The following is a 14,868-nucleotide window of genomic DNA, read 5'->3' as shown; positions in this document are numbered from 1 at the left end:
AGCAGCCGTGGGACAGCGTAGGGCAACGTGAGATGGAAGGCAAAGGGCACGGGCAAGGCTGGAAGTCACCAAGAGAACCCAAGGGTTTTCCCCTTGCGTACGGCCATTGTCTCTGCCGTACAGAGTGCAGTTTATGGCATCTGCAGTGTCCTTGGCCATCTCTTCCTTTCCTGTGGATCTCTTTGTCACTGCCTTCCCCAGTTCAGCAGCCCCTCGCCAAGGAATAAACCACCCAGCAAAAGAGTGAAACCCAGTGGGTCTCTCTGGAAGGGGTGGTTGATTCTGCCTGTATCTCCGCAGGTAAGTTGTTCCCCACCGACTGTTCTCCAGTGTCTCAGTCAGTCATATCAGGAAAAATCCCTCCCCGTGTACATCTACCCGACCACCTTGGTGGTAACGCTTTTTGTGCTACATGGCACATATCCAGCACCACCCCGTACCCAGTGGAACGTTCCAGTACCTACGGCTAGTTAGTTCTGACAGCTTCATGAAATGCATTGGGCAATCACAATGTGGGTAGGGCCCCACAAAGACCAGAGTTCCATTTTGGTGTGTCTCGGCTTCATTTTAGTAACACACTTCACACTGAGTGTGGATTCAGTATTGCCCAGGTCTGGAGGTCAGTCTCGTTCCAGTGAGTGTATTTTGGTCTTAGCCACAGTTACTCCCACTAGTCCCCAATGGGATGGGGATACCAGCTACAGGCATTCCTGCATGAGGACATTCAGGGAAATGGGTACCTACCCAACAATCACTCCTCCTAACAGCATTTATCGATTCTTCAACAATTTTCAAATGAGTATTCCGTGTCCATGACTCCTCCTGATCCCACCCAAGTCGAGGATTTAGCATACCACATCACAGGCCAAATTCTATACATCTGTAAAACATGTTTCAACATATATCTACAAAGGAGAGGCAAGTAGAAGACTCCAGCTTCCCTGTAGACAGCCCAGTCTTATCTGGGGTCGCATTTCAGTCATTCACTTATACGCTGTCTGGCAATAATGCAAGATACCAAACCTAGAACTTCATGATTCTGGAGGTAGTTTCAAGCATAAAGGTTTTTCTTGCTTGACAGTCCATTCTGGTGATGTGGCTGCTTAAACCCTGCTATGGCACGTCCATGGAGTGACTCCTTCAGGCTTGACAGCAGCGTAGGTGCTGAGCAAAATCTGGAAAGGTCCTTTCACTTCTCTTCAACGGTTCATCCAACCACGTTCTAAGATACACACAATCTCCGGGTTGGTAGTGATGTACAGGCACGTCCAGGGACAGATCTGCGCTCACAGTGACGTACCTCTGGAGAGAGGACAGGACCTTTCCTAGAGGCTGAACATACTCTTTTAAGCCATGTTTCCCTTCTATTATTTTGGGATTCACTCCCAGTTCTGTCACCTGGCAAGGTTTACCATGTATCCTTTCCAAAGGACTAACTCTCTCCTTCCGTTTACGCTGGATCCTGTATCTGTAGCAATGCTGAGGGAAAAGCATCTGACTGCTCTCTCTGAGGTTCTTGGCAGATTTTACTCATCTGTCCTTTCAGGCTTTGCTTCATTCTTTCTACTTTCCCGCTTGATTGAGGTCTCCATGGAGTGTGGAGATCCCATTTTACCCCTCCTAGTTTAGCTAAAAGGTGAAGGGCTTCTACTACCAAGTGTGGAGCCCTGCCCAAAGAAAGTCCTATGGGTACCCCAAACCTCAGTATAATCTCTGAACGTACACTTATGATATTTCTTATTGTTGCGGCGAGGGAAAGCTTCCCGCCAGCCTGAAAAAGCATCTGTCATGACTAAAAGGTACGGATACCCATTCTGCTGCAGTAACTTGGAAAAAGTCTAATTGCCAGTAATCCCCTGGGCTTTGTCAGCCCTGGGAAAGATCATTGGGGTAGGTGAGGGTTATTCTTCAGGTACAACTCAGGCTTCTTCACTCTGCTTTTTGTTTTCCCAGTCATGGTACATTTAGAACTTGCCCTTTCAAGTCTTCTACCCAACTCTCAATTCCCCAGGGAGTTTCTTGGTGCTTCCTTTTAAGCAATTCACACATAATTTCCTCTGTAAATTTTAGTTGATGCGAAGGAGTCACCCATCATCCGTGATTTGGGTTGCCTTCAGTATATTAGCCAACTGATTGTTTTCTGGTGGATCCTGTGGGCTCTTAGGTCCTAATTTCTGCCGTTTCTCTGGCAGGACCAGCAATATTTGACTTTCAGCTGCTTCTTTCCTTGCTTGATCTGCCACTTGCTGTCCTAGATGCACCGAGCTATCTCCAAGGTGCTGCACTTTACAATGCATAATTGCCAGCCCCCTGGGTCAGCTGGTCACCTGAAATGATTGTGGGGTCTTTGCCTCATAATTTGACTGGGGATCCTTGAGAGGTTCAGAGTCCTCTTTCTTTCTTTCTTTCCAACAGCCCCATCGGCATGGTCTATTCCAAAGGCAAATTTCAAATATGTCCATACATTAAAAAAGCCTTGTCTGTTGGTAATAATCCCAGTGCCCTTAGTGAGGCTGTGAGTTCTGCCTCTTGGGCCCACGTGTCAGATGAGAGGGCTTTGGCTTCTCTTCTCTCTCTGATAGTTACCACCACATGTCCTGCTCTTTGGGTCCCATTTCGCACAAAACTACTACCACCTACAAATAAGTCCCAGTCTCCATTTTCTGTTGGCGTGCCTTTTAATTCCACTCGGCTAGAATATACCTCTGCCATTGTCTTTAAACAATCATGAGTTACTTCTTCTTTTCCACCGAGATCATGTCATTTTTGCCCAGGTGTCAGTTCCTGGGCCTCTTGCATCGGTAATACTGTAGCTGCCACCGTGTGCGGACAGGTTGGCCGTCCTTTACTGACACTGTCCAGCTGTTTGGAAAAGCTCCCCACGGCTCTGCTCCATGGTTCCAGTCTCTGGGCCAACACTCCTAAGGCAACATGTCACCTTTCATGCACAAAGAGTTCCAATGGGTTTTCTAGATTTGGGAGGCCTTGAGCTGGAGCACTCATTCCAGTCCGTTTCCATTCCGTAAAGGCATCTCTGCACTCCTGAGTCCAGACAAGGAGGTTTCCCTTTCCTCCAACACCTTCATATAGAAGTTTGGCAATGAGTCCCAAATTCATTATCCGTAAGTGACACCACCCGGCCATTCCCAGGGATGCTCTGAGCTCTTGTTTTCATTTGGGTTCTGGGATTTGACAAATGTCCCTTTTCCTCCAGCTCCAAGACTCTGCTGGCCCAGGCAAATTGTAAATCCCCAACTGGTTGCTTCTTCTGGGGTGGTCTCTGCCTTTTCCCAGGGTACTTTGTACCCTGCTAGCCCCCAAAGTTTAGGAGGTCCTTGTTATAGAATCTTCTTTACTACTGGTTGCTAGCAGTATGTCACCTACCTATTGCAGCAAGGCGACATTTTCCTACCTCTTTTGCCAGCTTTCCAACTCCCTGGCTAATTGATTTCCAAAGACTGTAGGGCTATTTTAACTCCTTGCAGTCATACAGCCCTGCACAGCTGGGTTTCTCGACCAGTTTCAGGGCTTTCCCATTTGAAACCAACCGATTGGTGACTGGCAGCAGCCAGCACAAGGCAGAAGAACGCATCTTCACATCTCATACAGTAAACCATTCCTCATTCTCCTTCAGGGTGGTCAGGAGGGCATACGGGTGTGCTACTGCCTCATGGACATCTTGCACAGTTGGATTTATAGCTCGTGAATCTTGCACCAGTTTATATTCTTCTGAATTTGGCTTCCTGACAGGTAATACTGGAGTGTTATGTTCTGATTGGCATTCTCTTAGTAACCCAAAATCTGTGATTTGTTCAGTTAAGGACTCCAACCCTTTCCTGACTTGTAGTTTAACTGGGTACAGCTTTTGACTTGCTGCTCTGCCATTTGGCTTCCACTGGATGATTACTGGTTCCCCTGCTTGGGGTTGCCCTGGTGTTCCTGAAGCCCATACAAGAGGTATTGCAGCATTTGTAACTGCTTCTGGTATCTGCTGTAGCTCGGCTTCCTTCCGCAACATAAAAACGCGGGCATCCAAATCTTTATTGTCAGGAATATGGTTCCTTTGAGGAAGCCCAGGTGGCACCTCAGGTAGATTTGGTTTCTGTCAACCAGCAACTGAATGCCAGCCCTGCAGTGCGTCACGGTCTGACCCAAGTTCATCCAGCTGGTCCATGAACAGGAAGCCCATCACAGTGGGGGTTCCAATCACCTGGCTACTCCCACACTCCCCTGGTACTTATTCCAACAATCCCTTGCTCAGCCCCGTGAAGATACCATCAAAGAACCAGTGCATGGTTCTCACAGTGTTCCTGGATCACAGCATATGCAAACTGAAGCACATTTTCAGCAGCACCATGTCCTCCTGGAGGTCAGCCTCCCCTCCCCCACAGGCCTTCAGGGGCCTCAGCAGCACTGCAGCTAGCCAAGCCTTCTTCTGCCAGGACTGCAGAGCCCAGCACTGCTTTTCTGGCCTTGCAGAGGGCAGGGCTTCCTCTGCTGGTGCGCTTAGATTGCCACCGCCACCCACTCCAGCGGGTCTCTGGTCTCCAGCACAGCACGGGCACACGCTGGGTCGGGGGCGCTTGGTACCAGCTTTGCCCGAGAGAAGCCTGAGCTTGGCCCCAGCGCTACGGCTGAGGTGCTGCAGCCCAAAAGCGCACCGATGGCTTGGGACTGGGGCTCAGGCAGGAGGAGCTGGACTTCCACATGCTGTCATCGTGCTGGATATTGATGGAGTAAATCATGATATTGATGAAATAAATCATGACGGGTGGTGGGACAGGCCACAGTGGTGCGGCAGGGGAAGGTGTGGGCTTTTCACGAGGGACAGGCCAGGAAGCTGAGGAGGGGATGCCCTCCGTGTGCAGGCACTTGTGGCACGTGCGGATCTCCTCTACGGGGTGTGCAGCAGGTTGGGTGAGCCCTTGCAGGAGAGTGTCAGCGAGAGGCCGGTTAGTGTGCCATCCTGGTGGGAGACACAGCACCCGCACTCAGGGTACGGCAGCGGAGAAAGGCTTATCTAAGCAAGCCAAGGAAGTCTGCAAGTCCATGATCCCAGCTCTTATTGGGGACTTCATGACCCTGACGCTTTCTGGAAGGGGAGCACAGCAGGATACACCCTGTCCAGCTGGTGTCGGGGGTCTCTTGAGACAAATTCTTTGCACAGGTGTCAGGCCAACAAAGGTGACGCTCACCTGAATCTGGTCCTTGCCAAACAGGCAGTGCTGCTGAGGGGTGTGAAAACCAGTGTCAGCCCTGGCTGTAGTGCTCATGAAATAGGGGGAGAAGACTTTAGCCTCTTCAGGGGACTTGTAGTGGTAGTCCCATGGGCAGCAGCACTCAAGGACAGCAGAGCTGTGTACGGCTGGTCATTCAGGAAAGCATTTTCCAAGCAGAACTGTCCATACCGAGGAGCAGGAAATCAAGCAGACATGCCAAGAGAGATCCTTGGCTAAAGAAGGAATTCCTCAAGAATCTCCAGAGAGAAAAGGAAGCATCCTGGAGGTGGATGCAAGGGCTCAAAGAGGAATTTAGAAATAGGGATGTCTTCAGGGAAGCCAAAGCCTGCTTCGTATGGGGTCTTGCAAGATGTTCAAGGGCATCAAGAGGATCTGTCACTACTTGCAGAACAGTTTAAGAAATAAACTACGCCCCTGTGTGGCCACTGCTGAGCTTAGTAAGAGCAGGTCTAGATAAATCTGAACATCCTCCAGGTCCTCTTTGCCTTAGTCTTCCCCAGCATCGTGTCCCAAAGCTTTGTGCCTGAAGGCAGGACTCTGGAGGGAACCAGCCAAGTGTGGATGGGGATCGTGTCAGGAGTCATTTGACCAAATTCAATGCTTCCCACTCCAGGGAGGTGGAGGGGCGGCATCCCAGGGAGCTGTGTGAGCAGGCCGATGTCCCAGTGAGGCCATTCTCCATCCCCACTGGAAGGTCCTAGAGACTGGAGGAACTTCCTCTTGACTGGAAGCACCCGTGAATCTCGTGATACCCAAGAAGGACAAATTGAAAGTCCTGCCCCTAAAGTGGACCGAGGCCCTGCGAGGACACAGGGCAGGGACTGCCTGGCTGGGCCCTTGGTTTGCATTAGGCAAACTAGGAGCCACCAGGAAAGGTGACCAACAGCCTCCTGGGCTGTATGACCAGGAGCACAGCCACGGCAAGTCATTCCCCCCCTCTGCTTCCCACTTGTTTCACCACATCTGGAGTACTTGTCTAGCTTTGGTGCTCCGCAATAGCAGAGAGACACTGGCACGCTGGAGCCATTTCAGTAAAGAATCACAGAGATGGTCAAGGCTGGAGCACGGGCCCTGTTAGATCAGGCTGAGGGAGCTGGGCTGGTCCACCCTGGAGAATGGAGGGCTTTTGTGGGAGGATGTAAGAGCCTTGCGTTGCCTATGGCAAGGTTTCCAAGTACTCACTGTGGTACAAGGCAGGAGCACAGGAAGCAATGAACTGAAGCAAGAGCGCTGTCCTCCTTCTTCACCTTCAGCCTTCAGAGGTAGTGAGAAGAAAAGAAAAAACACCACAAAATGCAACTTAGAAGGTTCAGATTGGGTATGAGGAAAAAGCTGTGTCTGTCTGAGGGTTGCCCTCTGATGCCAGAGGTCACCCAGAGGGAGCCTGGGTCAGCCCATGGCTTTGTGCTTCAAGGAACAAGCAGGGATGAGGGGAGAGACATCAGTGATGGCACAGAAATGCGGGTGTGAGGGCTGGGTGGGAAAGCAAGGAAGAGTCCAACCCCCAGAGTGGAAAGAGGTGCCAGCATGGACAGAACCTTTTTCTTCTCCTATTGTACTGTCTTTGTCCTGCCCTGTGAGTTTTCCTCTGATCCTATGGCCAGAGAGCAGCTCTGCAGAGAAGGACCTTTGGGTGCCAGAGGACAAGCAGCTGAGCAGGAGCCATCGATGCACCCTCATGGCAAAGGCCAACGGCCCCCTGGGCTGCATTAGGAAAAGCATCGCTGGCCGATGGGGCAGGTGACCCTTCCACTCCTCTCAGCACTGCTGAGGCCACATCTGGAGGGCCGTGTCCAGGGCTGGGCTTCCCAGAGCAAGGGAGTTGTTGACCTACTAAAGCAAGTTCTACAAAGGGCCACCAAGCTGGTGAAGTGACTGGGGCATCTGTCAAAGGAAGAAAGCATGAGAGACATAGACAGTTCCATTTGCAGAAGAAAAGCCTTGTGAGGGTCACATTAATGTAGATAAAACTCCGTCTGAACCCAAGGAAATGATTTTGGACTCTGAGGGTGATCAATCACTGGAAATGATTGCCAGGAGCAGCTGTGGAATGTCCATCCCCGGAGATATTCCAAACGCACCTAGACAAGGTCTTGAACAACCTGCTCAAGCTGAGCTTGCCTCATCTGAGGATTGCACTGGATGATCTCCAGAGGTCTCTTCCAAACTCGATTCTCTGTCATTCTGGTATCATCAAAGAGTAAAGTAAAGACAGAAAGAAATGTAACACATATACCTTTGACCACAAAGATGGTGGGGTCCATAGAGAGAAACCAAGCGGGAGCAGAGGAAATGTTTGAGGAGCAAGGAGGAACAGAGATGTTCTGTGCCATCACCCCCTCTTCACTATCGCCCCTATGTAGGAGGGGGCCTGGAAATCAGGACCATAAGTAACAATCAGTTAGCTGAAAGGAACGTGCTCCAGCTTGTAGGCCACAAACCCTGGGAGGATAAGGAGGGTGAATAGATAACAACCAACAGGATGAGTCTGGCCGAGAAAAGGTAAGGAGATGAAGAACAGATGGTGCCAAGGAGAAGTAACACTTTGTTGTTAATTGATGAGTGTAAAAACTTACTTAAAGTGTCCTTTGTTTGTAGTTAACCAAACAGGGATTGCCTGGTATGTAATGTTTAGTTTTAAGAACCAATCTGTTTAAAACGCGCAGCCTCTGATAACATATATAAACTCGTGCTTCTGCACAATAAGTCGGCATTTGCTAGCATCAAACAGCGTCCCGTCTATCCATTGCAGCAAACTGGTGACCCCGACGTGATGGGTTTATGAACCGCCAGGCTGAGCGGCAGGCTGCAAGTCCCACAGAACGTTGAATGAGCTGCTGAAAGGTAGCAGGAACCGGCAAATGAAGTCCCTCTGGAACTGAGAGATGAGCTGTGGGAAACATGGGAATCAAGTGTCTTCCCCTGTGAGGGATGTATATGGACTCATAAAGGGTCTTCTAGTCAGATCCGGGAGCCCATGCCTCAGTCTCCCCAAATGGTGACCCCTATGGTGGTGTTCCCAAGCCTTGGAAGAATAAGGACGGAACTGGTCGATAAAAAAGCCAGCTCGTGGAAGAGGGCTGCGTTCCGGAGGAGACGGCTTGGCTGAACGATCGTCTTGCTGTCCGGACCAGGCAGACAACCTAAACCCCGAGGATAACACCTGTATGCATTGAGACAGGTGAGCAGCCAAAAAACTTTAGAGACTTTAAAAGAAATGAAAGTGTTCAGCAGACAATTGTATGATGCTGCCACAGAGGGGAACTCCGTGTCGGGAATGCATTTAGCACCTTGGTGGCAAATTCTGACTACTCTTTGCCAAGTGTAGACTAATTCTACTAACGGTGCCAAACCAGAGGAGGCTGTAAATTCCACTGACAGCGAGACTCTTCTCAACACACCGTCAACGATGACGATTCTATCCACACCTTCTCTGCCCCAAAAGCTTCCTCCTGTCACTGACTGCAGCGACCCTCACAACACAGGACCAAGCACGGGAACAGGACAACTCGAACAATGATGCCATTGACACTGATAAAGCTTTTGATCCAGGTCCTATAGATCTGGAAAAGGAATTAGACCTTACCCCCCCACCCCCAACCGCCTCTCCCGATTTATTGACTGTACTTTCGGGGAGGGTGAAAGGGGGTCTGAGGGATTGGTGGCAGGAATGCAAGTGGGAAGTGCTTAAGCGAGGGGTTTTGGAAGTCACTATGGCATGTTCAGTATTTTGTCAGACAAATCAACCTGCAGAGTGGCAGCCTGTGCAATACGAGGCTGTTAAAGAGTTAAAGCAGTGAGGGAAGGGAGGATTCATAATGCATTTGCTATGTCCCTTCTTGAAGTGATGGCAGAGCCTTATACACTCACACTGCATGATTGGAAGTTACTGCTTTGTATGGTACTAACTGATACAGTATATGATGTGGTTATCTGATTTTTGTGAGCTGTGTGTAGTGGCCTTGACTGAAAACCTTAATCGGGGAATTGCTGTTAACTGTGAGCAGTTGGCTGGAGAAAGTAGTTGTGCCGATTCTGTGACCCAGGCAAGGTATCCCAGGGACAACTGTTTGCAAATGAAGGAATGGCTATTAAGGCAGTCAGGGTGCGGGAGTCTGGGCGAGCCTCTAGCGAGTCATTCGCCACAGTCTTGCAGGGTCCTAAAGAGTCATGTACTAACTTTATTGATCGGCTTCAGAATATTTTGCAGCAAGTGGAACATCAGGAAGCTCAAGGGTTGCTTTTTTAAACAACCAGCTATGATAATGCCAATGAAAATTGTAAATGGCAACTTTCACAATCACAACGCCAACATGTGTCAGAATGATTATAACGCAGAACTCACAGCTGACTGTAACTCTCAGGTTGTGCTCTGGAATGCAGCATAACACATTTTTTTGCTTCTCTAATCTCTTCTGTAGAATAGTACACACTCTTAACTCGCTTAGTAAATTAGGCTGCTAGCTTGCTAAAAAAAGTAATACCACAAATACTATTTTTTTTTTCTTTTTTTTTTTTTTTTGGCTTCTTAACAGATGTTGATTCTCTCTGTCATATCTTGTTACAGAACCGAGTTGCTATTAACTTTTATTATTAAAACAGGGACACGAGTGTGAAGACTTTGATAGGATGTGCTATGTGAATCTGAGTGACCACTCTGAATCAACCCACTAAAGCATACAATACTTAAAAGCCTTAAACAAAAATCTGCAGCAGAGCCAGGGGCGGGAGGCCGTTGGTCTCTTCTCGTGGCTGGGAAACTTTGGGCCATGACTCAAAAGTATTACAGGATTTATTATCATTATCTTTAACCACCTTAGTGATGTTTGCCTTATGTCTCCCATACCTTTTTTCCTGTATTCAGTGTTTAGTTGATTGTAACATAAATCAGGTCATGGTCACCCAGCTACACACAACCTTTGCCTTGTCGCAATTAACAAGCAAAAAAGAGGAGGATAGAGAATGTCTGGAGAGAGATATAGGAGAGGAAAATGAGAATGTTTGACCTAACAAGAGATGAGAGAACAGCTGGGTACTGTGAAGGCGAGTAGGAAAGATGAACATGGTTATCTGGTGATAAATAGGTGTCTGCATGCGTGTAGTGATATACAGCTATGTAACTGCTGAATGATTTCTGCCCTGAGCCTGGTGGTGCATGCAGCTGCGGTTTGTGTCCAGGCTCAGAGATGTAAATAAGGGCTTCTCTGTTATGGGAAAGTGTCTCTGGTTACATAAAAAAAAGAGGGAATGAAGGGAATGACCCCAGAGGCACGTTCAGAGAAAGCATGCTATGTTTTGAACTTTTTGACTGAACCAGTCCTTCTTTGGTGTGCCCTTCCTTGAAACTGACTTGCGGACATTGTTGCAAAAAAGTGAATGTATGTGGGGAATGAAGAATCCTACTGAAAGCCTTGATATTTGGGACAATTGATTACCTTTGTGTAATGTTAATCCAAAAGAATTTGATATTGTTTGCACTTGGAATGTCGATAGTTGTCTTTCTGTAGATGCTAATGTAGTAGGAGGCTATGATGGGAACGTGTGGCAGCGGTTCTTCTCTTATCCAGAGTAACAGCAGGGAAAGCATCAAAGAGTTAAATCACCTTGTTTGGTAGGCAGTTAAGAATCTGAGTCACATTTGCCACTATGACATACAAAACAGAGCAACTATTGGCTTTTTGTTGTTGGCTCAAGGACATGGCTGTGAGGATTTTGATGGTATGTGCTGAATGGATTTAAGGCGCCCCACTGCAGCAACATGTTATCAAAATCTGAGAAAATGTCAGCCTTTTTTGGCATCCATTCACTCAGTTGGCAGTATTGTTTGTTTGCTATTGCCTTGGTTGCTGTCATGTTTGCAAGGGCCCCGCAAAACACGGCAAACCTGGTACTAGCTGTTCAAAAACAAAAAGGGGGAATTGTAGAATTGTACAGAACAGAGACAGTGGGTTGTTTTGACATAGATAAAGTGCAGCTTTGGCCTTGCTTTGACAATGTGCAACTGAAATCCTGCAGCAAAGAGTTAAATAACTTTGAGGGAGTATGAGAAGAAACTAGGATGAGACAGAACAAAGGAGGAATGTGATGTCACCTGTAGAAGATAAGGAATCAGCACGAACAGCAGAGAGTAGCCTGTAGTGAACATCGTTAAGGAATGTGTTGTATGAATTTGTCTGATCACTCAAAAAGCATAGCTCAGAAATTAGCAGCACTGCGCAAGAATATGAAGCATGTTACTGAAGGACATGATCCTTTTTCTGACTGGCTTTCAAGCCTTGGGTTAGGGGGCTGGTTACAAACCATAATCAAAGGAGCATTGATGGTATTGACAGTATTGTTGGTTTTAGTATTATGTGTTCCTTGTTTGTTTCAACGCTTACAAGGAGTGATGAGTAACTTGATCGAATGCATGTTTAAAACAAACGGGATTTGGATTGCTCAAAAACAAGAAGGGGGAGATGTAGGAGGGGGCCTGGAAATCAGGACCATAAGTAACAATCAGTTAGCTGAAAGGAACGTGCTCCAGCTTGTAGGCCACAAACCCTGGGAGGATAAGGAGGGTGAATAGATAACAACCAACAGGATGAGTCTGGCCGAGAAAAGGTAAGGAGATGAGGAACAGATGGAGCCAAGGAGAAGTAACACTTTGTTGTTAATTGATGAGTGTAAAAACTTACTTAAAGTGTCCTTTGTTTGTAGTTAACCAAACAGGGATTGCCTGGTATGTAATGCTTAGCTTAAGGAACCAATCTGTTTAAAGCACGCGGCCTCTGGTAACATATATAAACTCATGATTGTATACAATAAATCAACATTTGCTTGCATCAAGCAGTTTCCTGTCTCTCCATCGCAGCACCCTTGCACCTCTCAGGGTGTTGGTGTGTAGATGAATTGGGAACAATGGAGTAATTTGGCCCTTGGAGAAACTGTCAGGGGAATGGTCTTTATGTTTCAGTCCTGGTTTCTCACAGTCCATGTATTTTTTAATTGGCAATAAATTAAATTGAATTTTAATACGACACATTTTGGCCATGACCCATGAACATTGCTGGTATAATTTCTGCTTTTTTCCTGTTGAGTCAGGGGAGCGGATGAGCAGCTGTGGGGCTGGCTGGGTGCTGGCTGTGTTTAACCCTCCACAGGACCACATCAGGACTGCTGAGCCCACAGTGGGGCTCCCCCGCACAACAAAGACCCTGACAGACTGGAGCAAGTCCTGCAGAAGCCAGAAGGATGGTTGGGACCTGGATCATGTTATGGACAAGGAGAGGCTGAGAAACTGGGGTTTATTTGAGATAACATCTAGAGTGAAAGACTGGAGCGCTGGACCCAGGTCAGTTGGTGGGAACTCAGTCAGTGGTTTACTTCACTATTTCTCAAAGCAAAGCCGTGAGGACATGATCTGGCTGGAGGTGTCTGACCACAGCCTTGGCTGAGTGGCCAACTGTGGCAAGAGCTATGGGACTTGTGTGTAACCAGTGACAGTAGGAAAGTGGCTCCATTTACATTTAGAGTTGCAATGGAGTTGGGTATCACTGAGCCACTAAGGATGACAGAGCTGACCATGCAGCAAATGTTCCTCGTAGCGACTGGGGTGTACAACAAGCAAAGGAAACGACTGATGCTTAGGACATCTTGGGGCACCTGGGGCAGCTTCCCCTGGGTATCCAGGGAACATGGCACCGAGCAGAGCCCTGTGTCCCACCCGATTACTGCCTTGCTTCCTTCACCGTGACCCAAGGAATTGCACCAGGACACCCTGCCGTGTGCCTCCACCCTGTTATTTGCCCCAACTTTGCACACTCACACAGCTGAGCTCTACACTGGTGCTTTACTCTCCTCGGAAGTTGATAGATGTCTCCACTACACAAGCCCCTTAAATTACAGAGGTGTGACACAGGAGTCCAGCTGCACCATCCTGGATGCAAACATACAAAAGCCTCTGGGTCAGGCAGGCTGGGTTCATTCCTTTGAGGAAGTGGAGTGCATGCAAACATTCCAGGAGAAACACAGTTGTGACATTAAAAGCGCTAAATGCACAGGATGTTCCAGAGATGACCAGGAAATGCCTTGTGAGGAGATTCGGGCAGTTCAGTGCTGCTGAGAGACACCTGACTGCATCAGCTTCTTCAGTGCGTCCTTCAGCTCCTGGTTCCTCATGCTGTAGATGAGGGGGTTCAGTGCTGGAGGCACCACTGAGTACAGAACTGACGCCACCAGGTCCAGGGATGGGGAGGAGATGGAGGGGGGCTTCAGGTGGGCAAACATGGCAGTGCTGAGAAAGGGAGACCATGGCCAGGTGAGGGAGGCACGTGGAAAAGGCTTTGTGCCGTCCCTGCTCAGAGGGGATCCTCAGCACAGCCCTGAAGATCTGAACGTAGGACAGAACAATGAAAACAAACAAACAAAAGCTACACAAGCACCACACAGAAGCAGCCCCACTTCCCTGAGGTAGGTGTGCGAGGAGGAGAGCTTGAGGATCTGTGGGATTTCACAGAAGACCTGTCCCAGGGCATTGCCGTGGCAGAGCGGCAGTGACAGTGTATTGGCCGTGTGCAGCGCAGCACAGAGAAACCCACTACCCCAGACAACAGCTGCCATGTGGACACAAGCTCTGCTGCCCAGCAGGGTCCCGTAGTGCAGGGGCTGGCAGATGGCCACGTAGCGGTCATAGGCCATGACGGTGAGGAGAGAACACTCTGCTGAAAGGAAAAAGACAATCAGGAAGAGCTGTGCAGCACATCCTGAGTAGGAGATGTCCCTGGTGTCCCACAGGGAGTTGGCCATGGCTTTGGGGAGAGTGGTGGAGATGGAGCCCAGGTCGAGGAGGGAGAGGTTGAGGAGGAAGAAGTACATGGGGGTGTGCAGGTGGTGGTCACATACTACAGCAGTGATGATGAGTCCGTTGGCCATGAGGGAGGCCAGGTAGATGCCCAGGGAGAGCCAGAAGTGCAAGAGCTGCAGCTCCCGCGTGTCTGCCAATGCCAGGAGGAGGAACTGGGTGATGGAGCTGCTGTTGGACATCTGCTGCCTCTGGGCATATGGTCCTGTCACAGAAGAAAATGTACAGCGATAATTTAGGGGAGACTTCTGCAAGCAAAATCAAAGCCATTTCCCACAGACCATCCCCCCGTCACACACAGACATCCCTCTCTTTTCTCGGAGACCTTCCTGCAGCTGTGTGGCTGCAGCCCTGCTTGGTGCTGGCCGTGTGGGTGATGAAGAGCAGGGCATCTGCCCACGGGCTCTTGACCAGCCAGCCCCACTCTGCAGCAGTGGGTGGGGGCAGGGACCAGTCCTGGTGTTTAACTTTGTCCTCTGAAACCAGTGCCAAGGCAGAAGGGCTGGTCAGCGTCTGCAGCGCCAGTGCTAAGGAACGGGAAGGGTGAAGGCATTGTAAGAGAGCTTTAGTTTTTTTCACAGCTCCCCCCCATCTCTCCTGTTGAGTATTTTCAGATGTCAGAAAAGCAGAGCATTTTTGCTGCCCTCCGGTGGAACAGAGTGAGGTCTGTGAGGCAAGAGGATTGCCTGTGGGTGAGTGCCCAGTGAGGGGAGGTGGTCTGTCCGTCTGGTTCCCAGGCAACCTGGTACGAAGTGTCCCCGAGCCCGGGGGTGCAAAGGCTTTGCT

General features: G+C 49.0%; 1 protein-coding gene across 1 annotated transcript; it reads right to left on the bottom strand.

The window, feature by feature from the left end:
* Positions 1 to 13,868: 13,868 nt before the first annotated feature.
* On the bottom strand, positions 13,869 to 14,264 carry LOC130143345 (olfactory receptor 14C36-like; the record flags this gene model as incomplete). The annotated part of the gene is made up of 1 exon (XM_056326042.1): positions 13,869 to 14,264. A coding segment is annotated over exon 1 (396 nt), but the record flags the coding sequence as incomplete, so codon positions are not given.
* Between the last annotated feature and the right edge of the window lie 604 nt (positions 14,265 to 14,868).

Source organism: Falco biarmicus, unplaced genomic scaffold (assembly GCF_023638135.1).
Source record: "Falco biarmicus isolate bFalBia1 unplaced genomic scaffold, bFalBia1.pri scaffold_27, whole genome shotgun sequence".
Lineage (NCBI taxonomy): Eukaryota > Metazoa > Chordata > Aves > Falconiformes > Falconidae > Falco > Falco biarmicus.
Note: the sequence above shows the minus strand (reverse complement) of the source record. Positions and strands in the feature narration are given on the sequence as shown.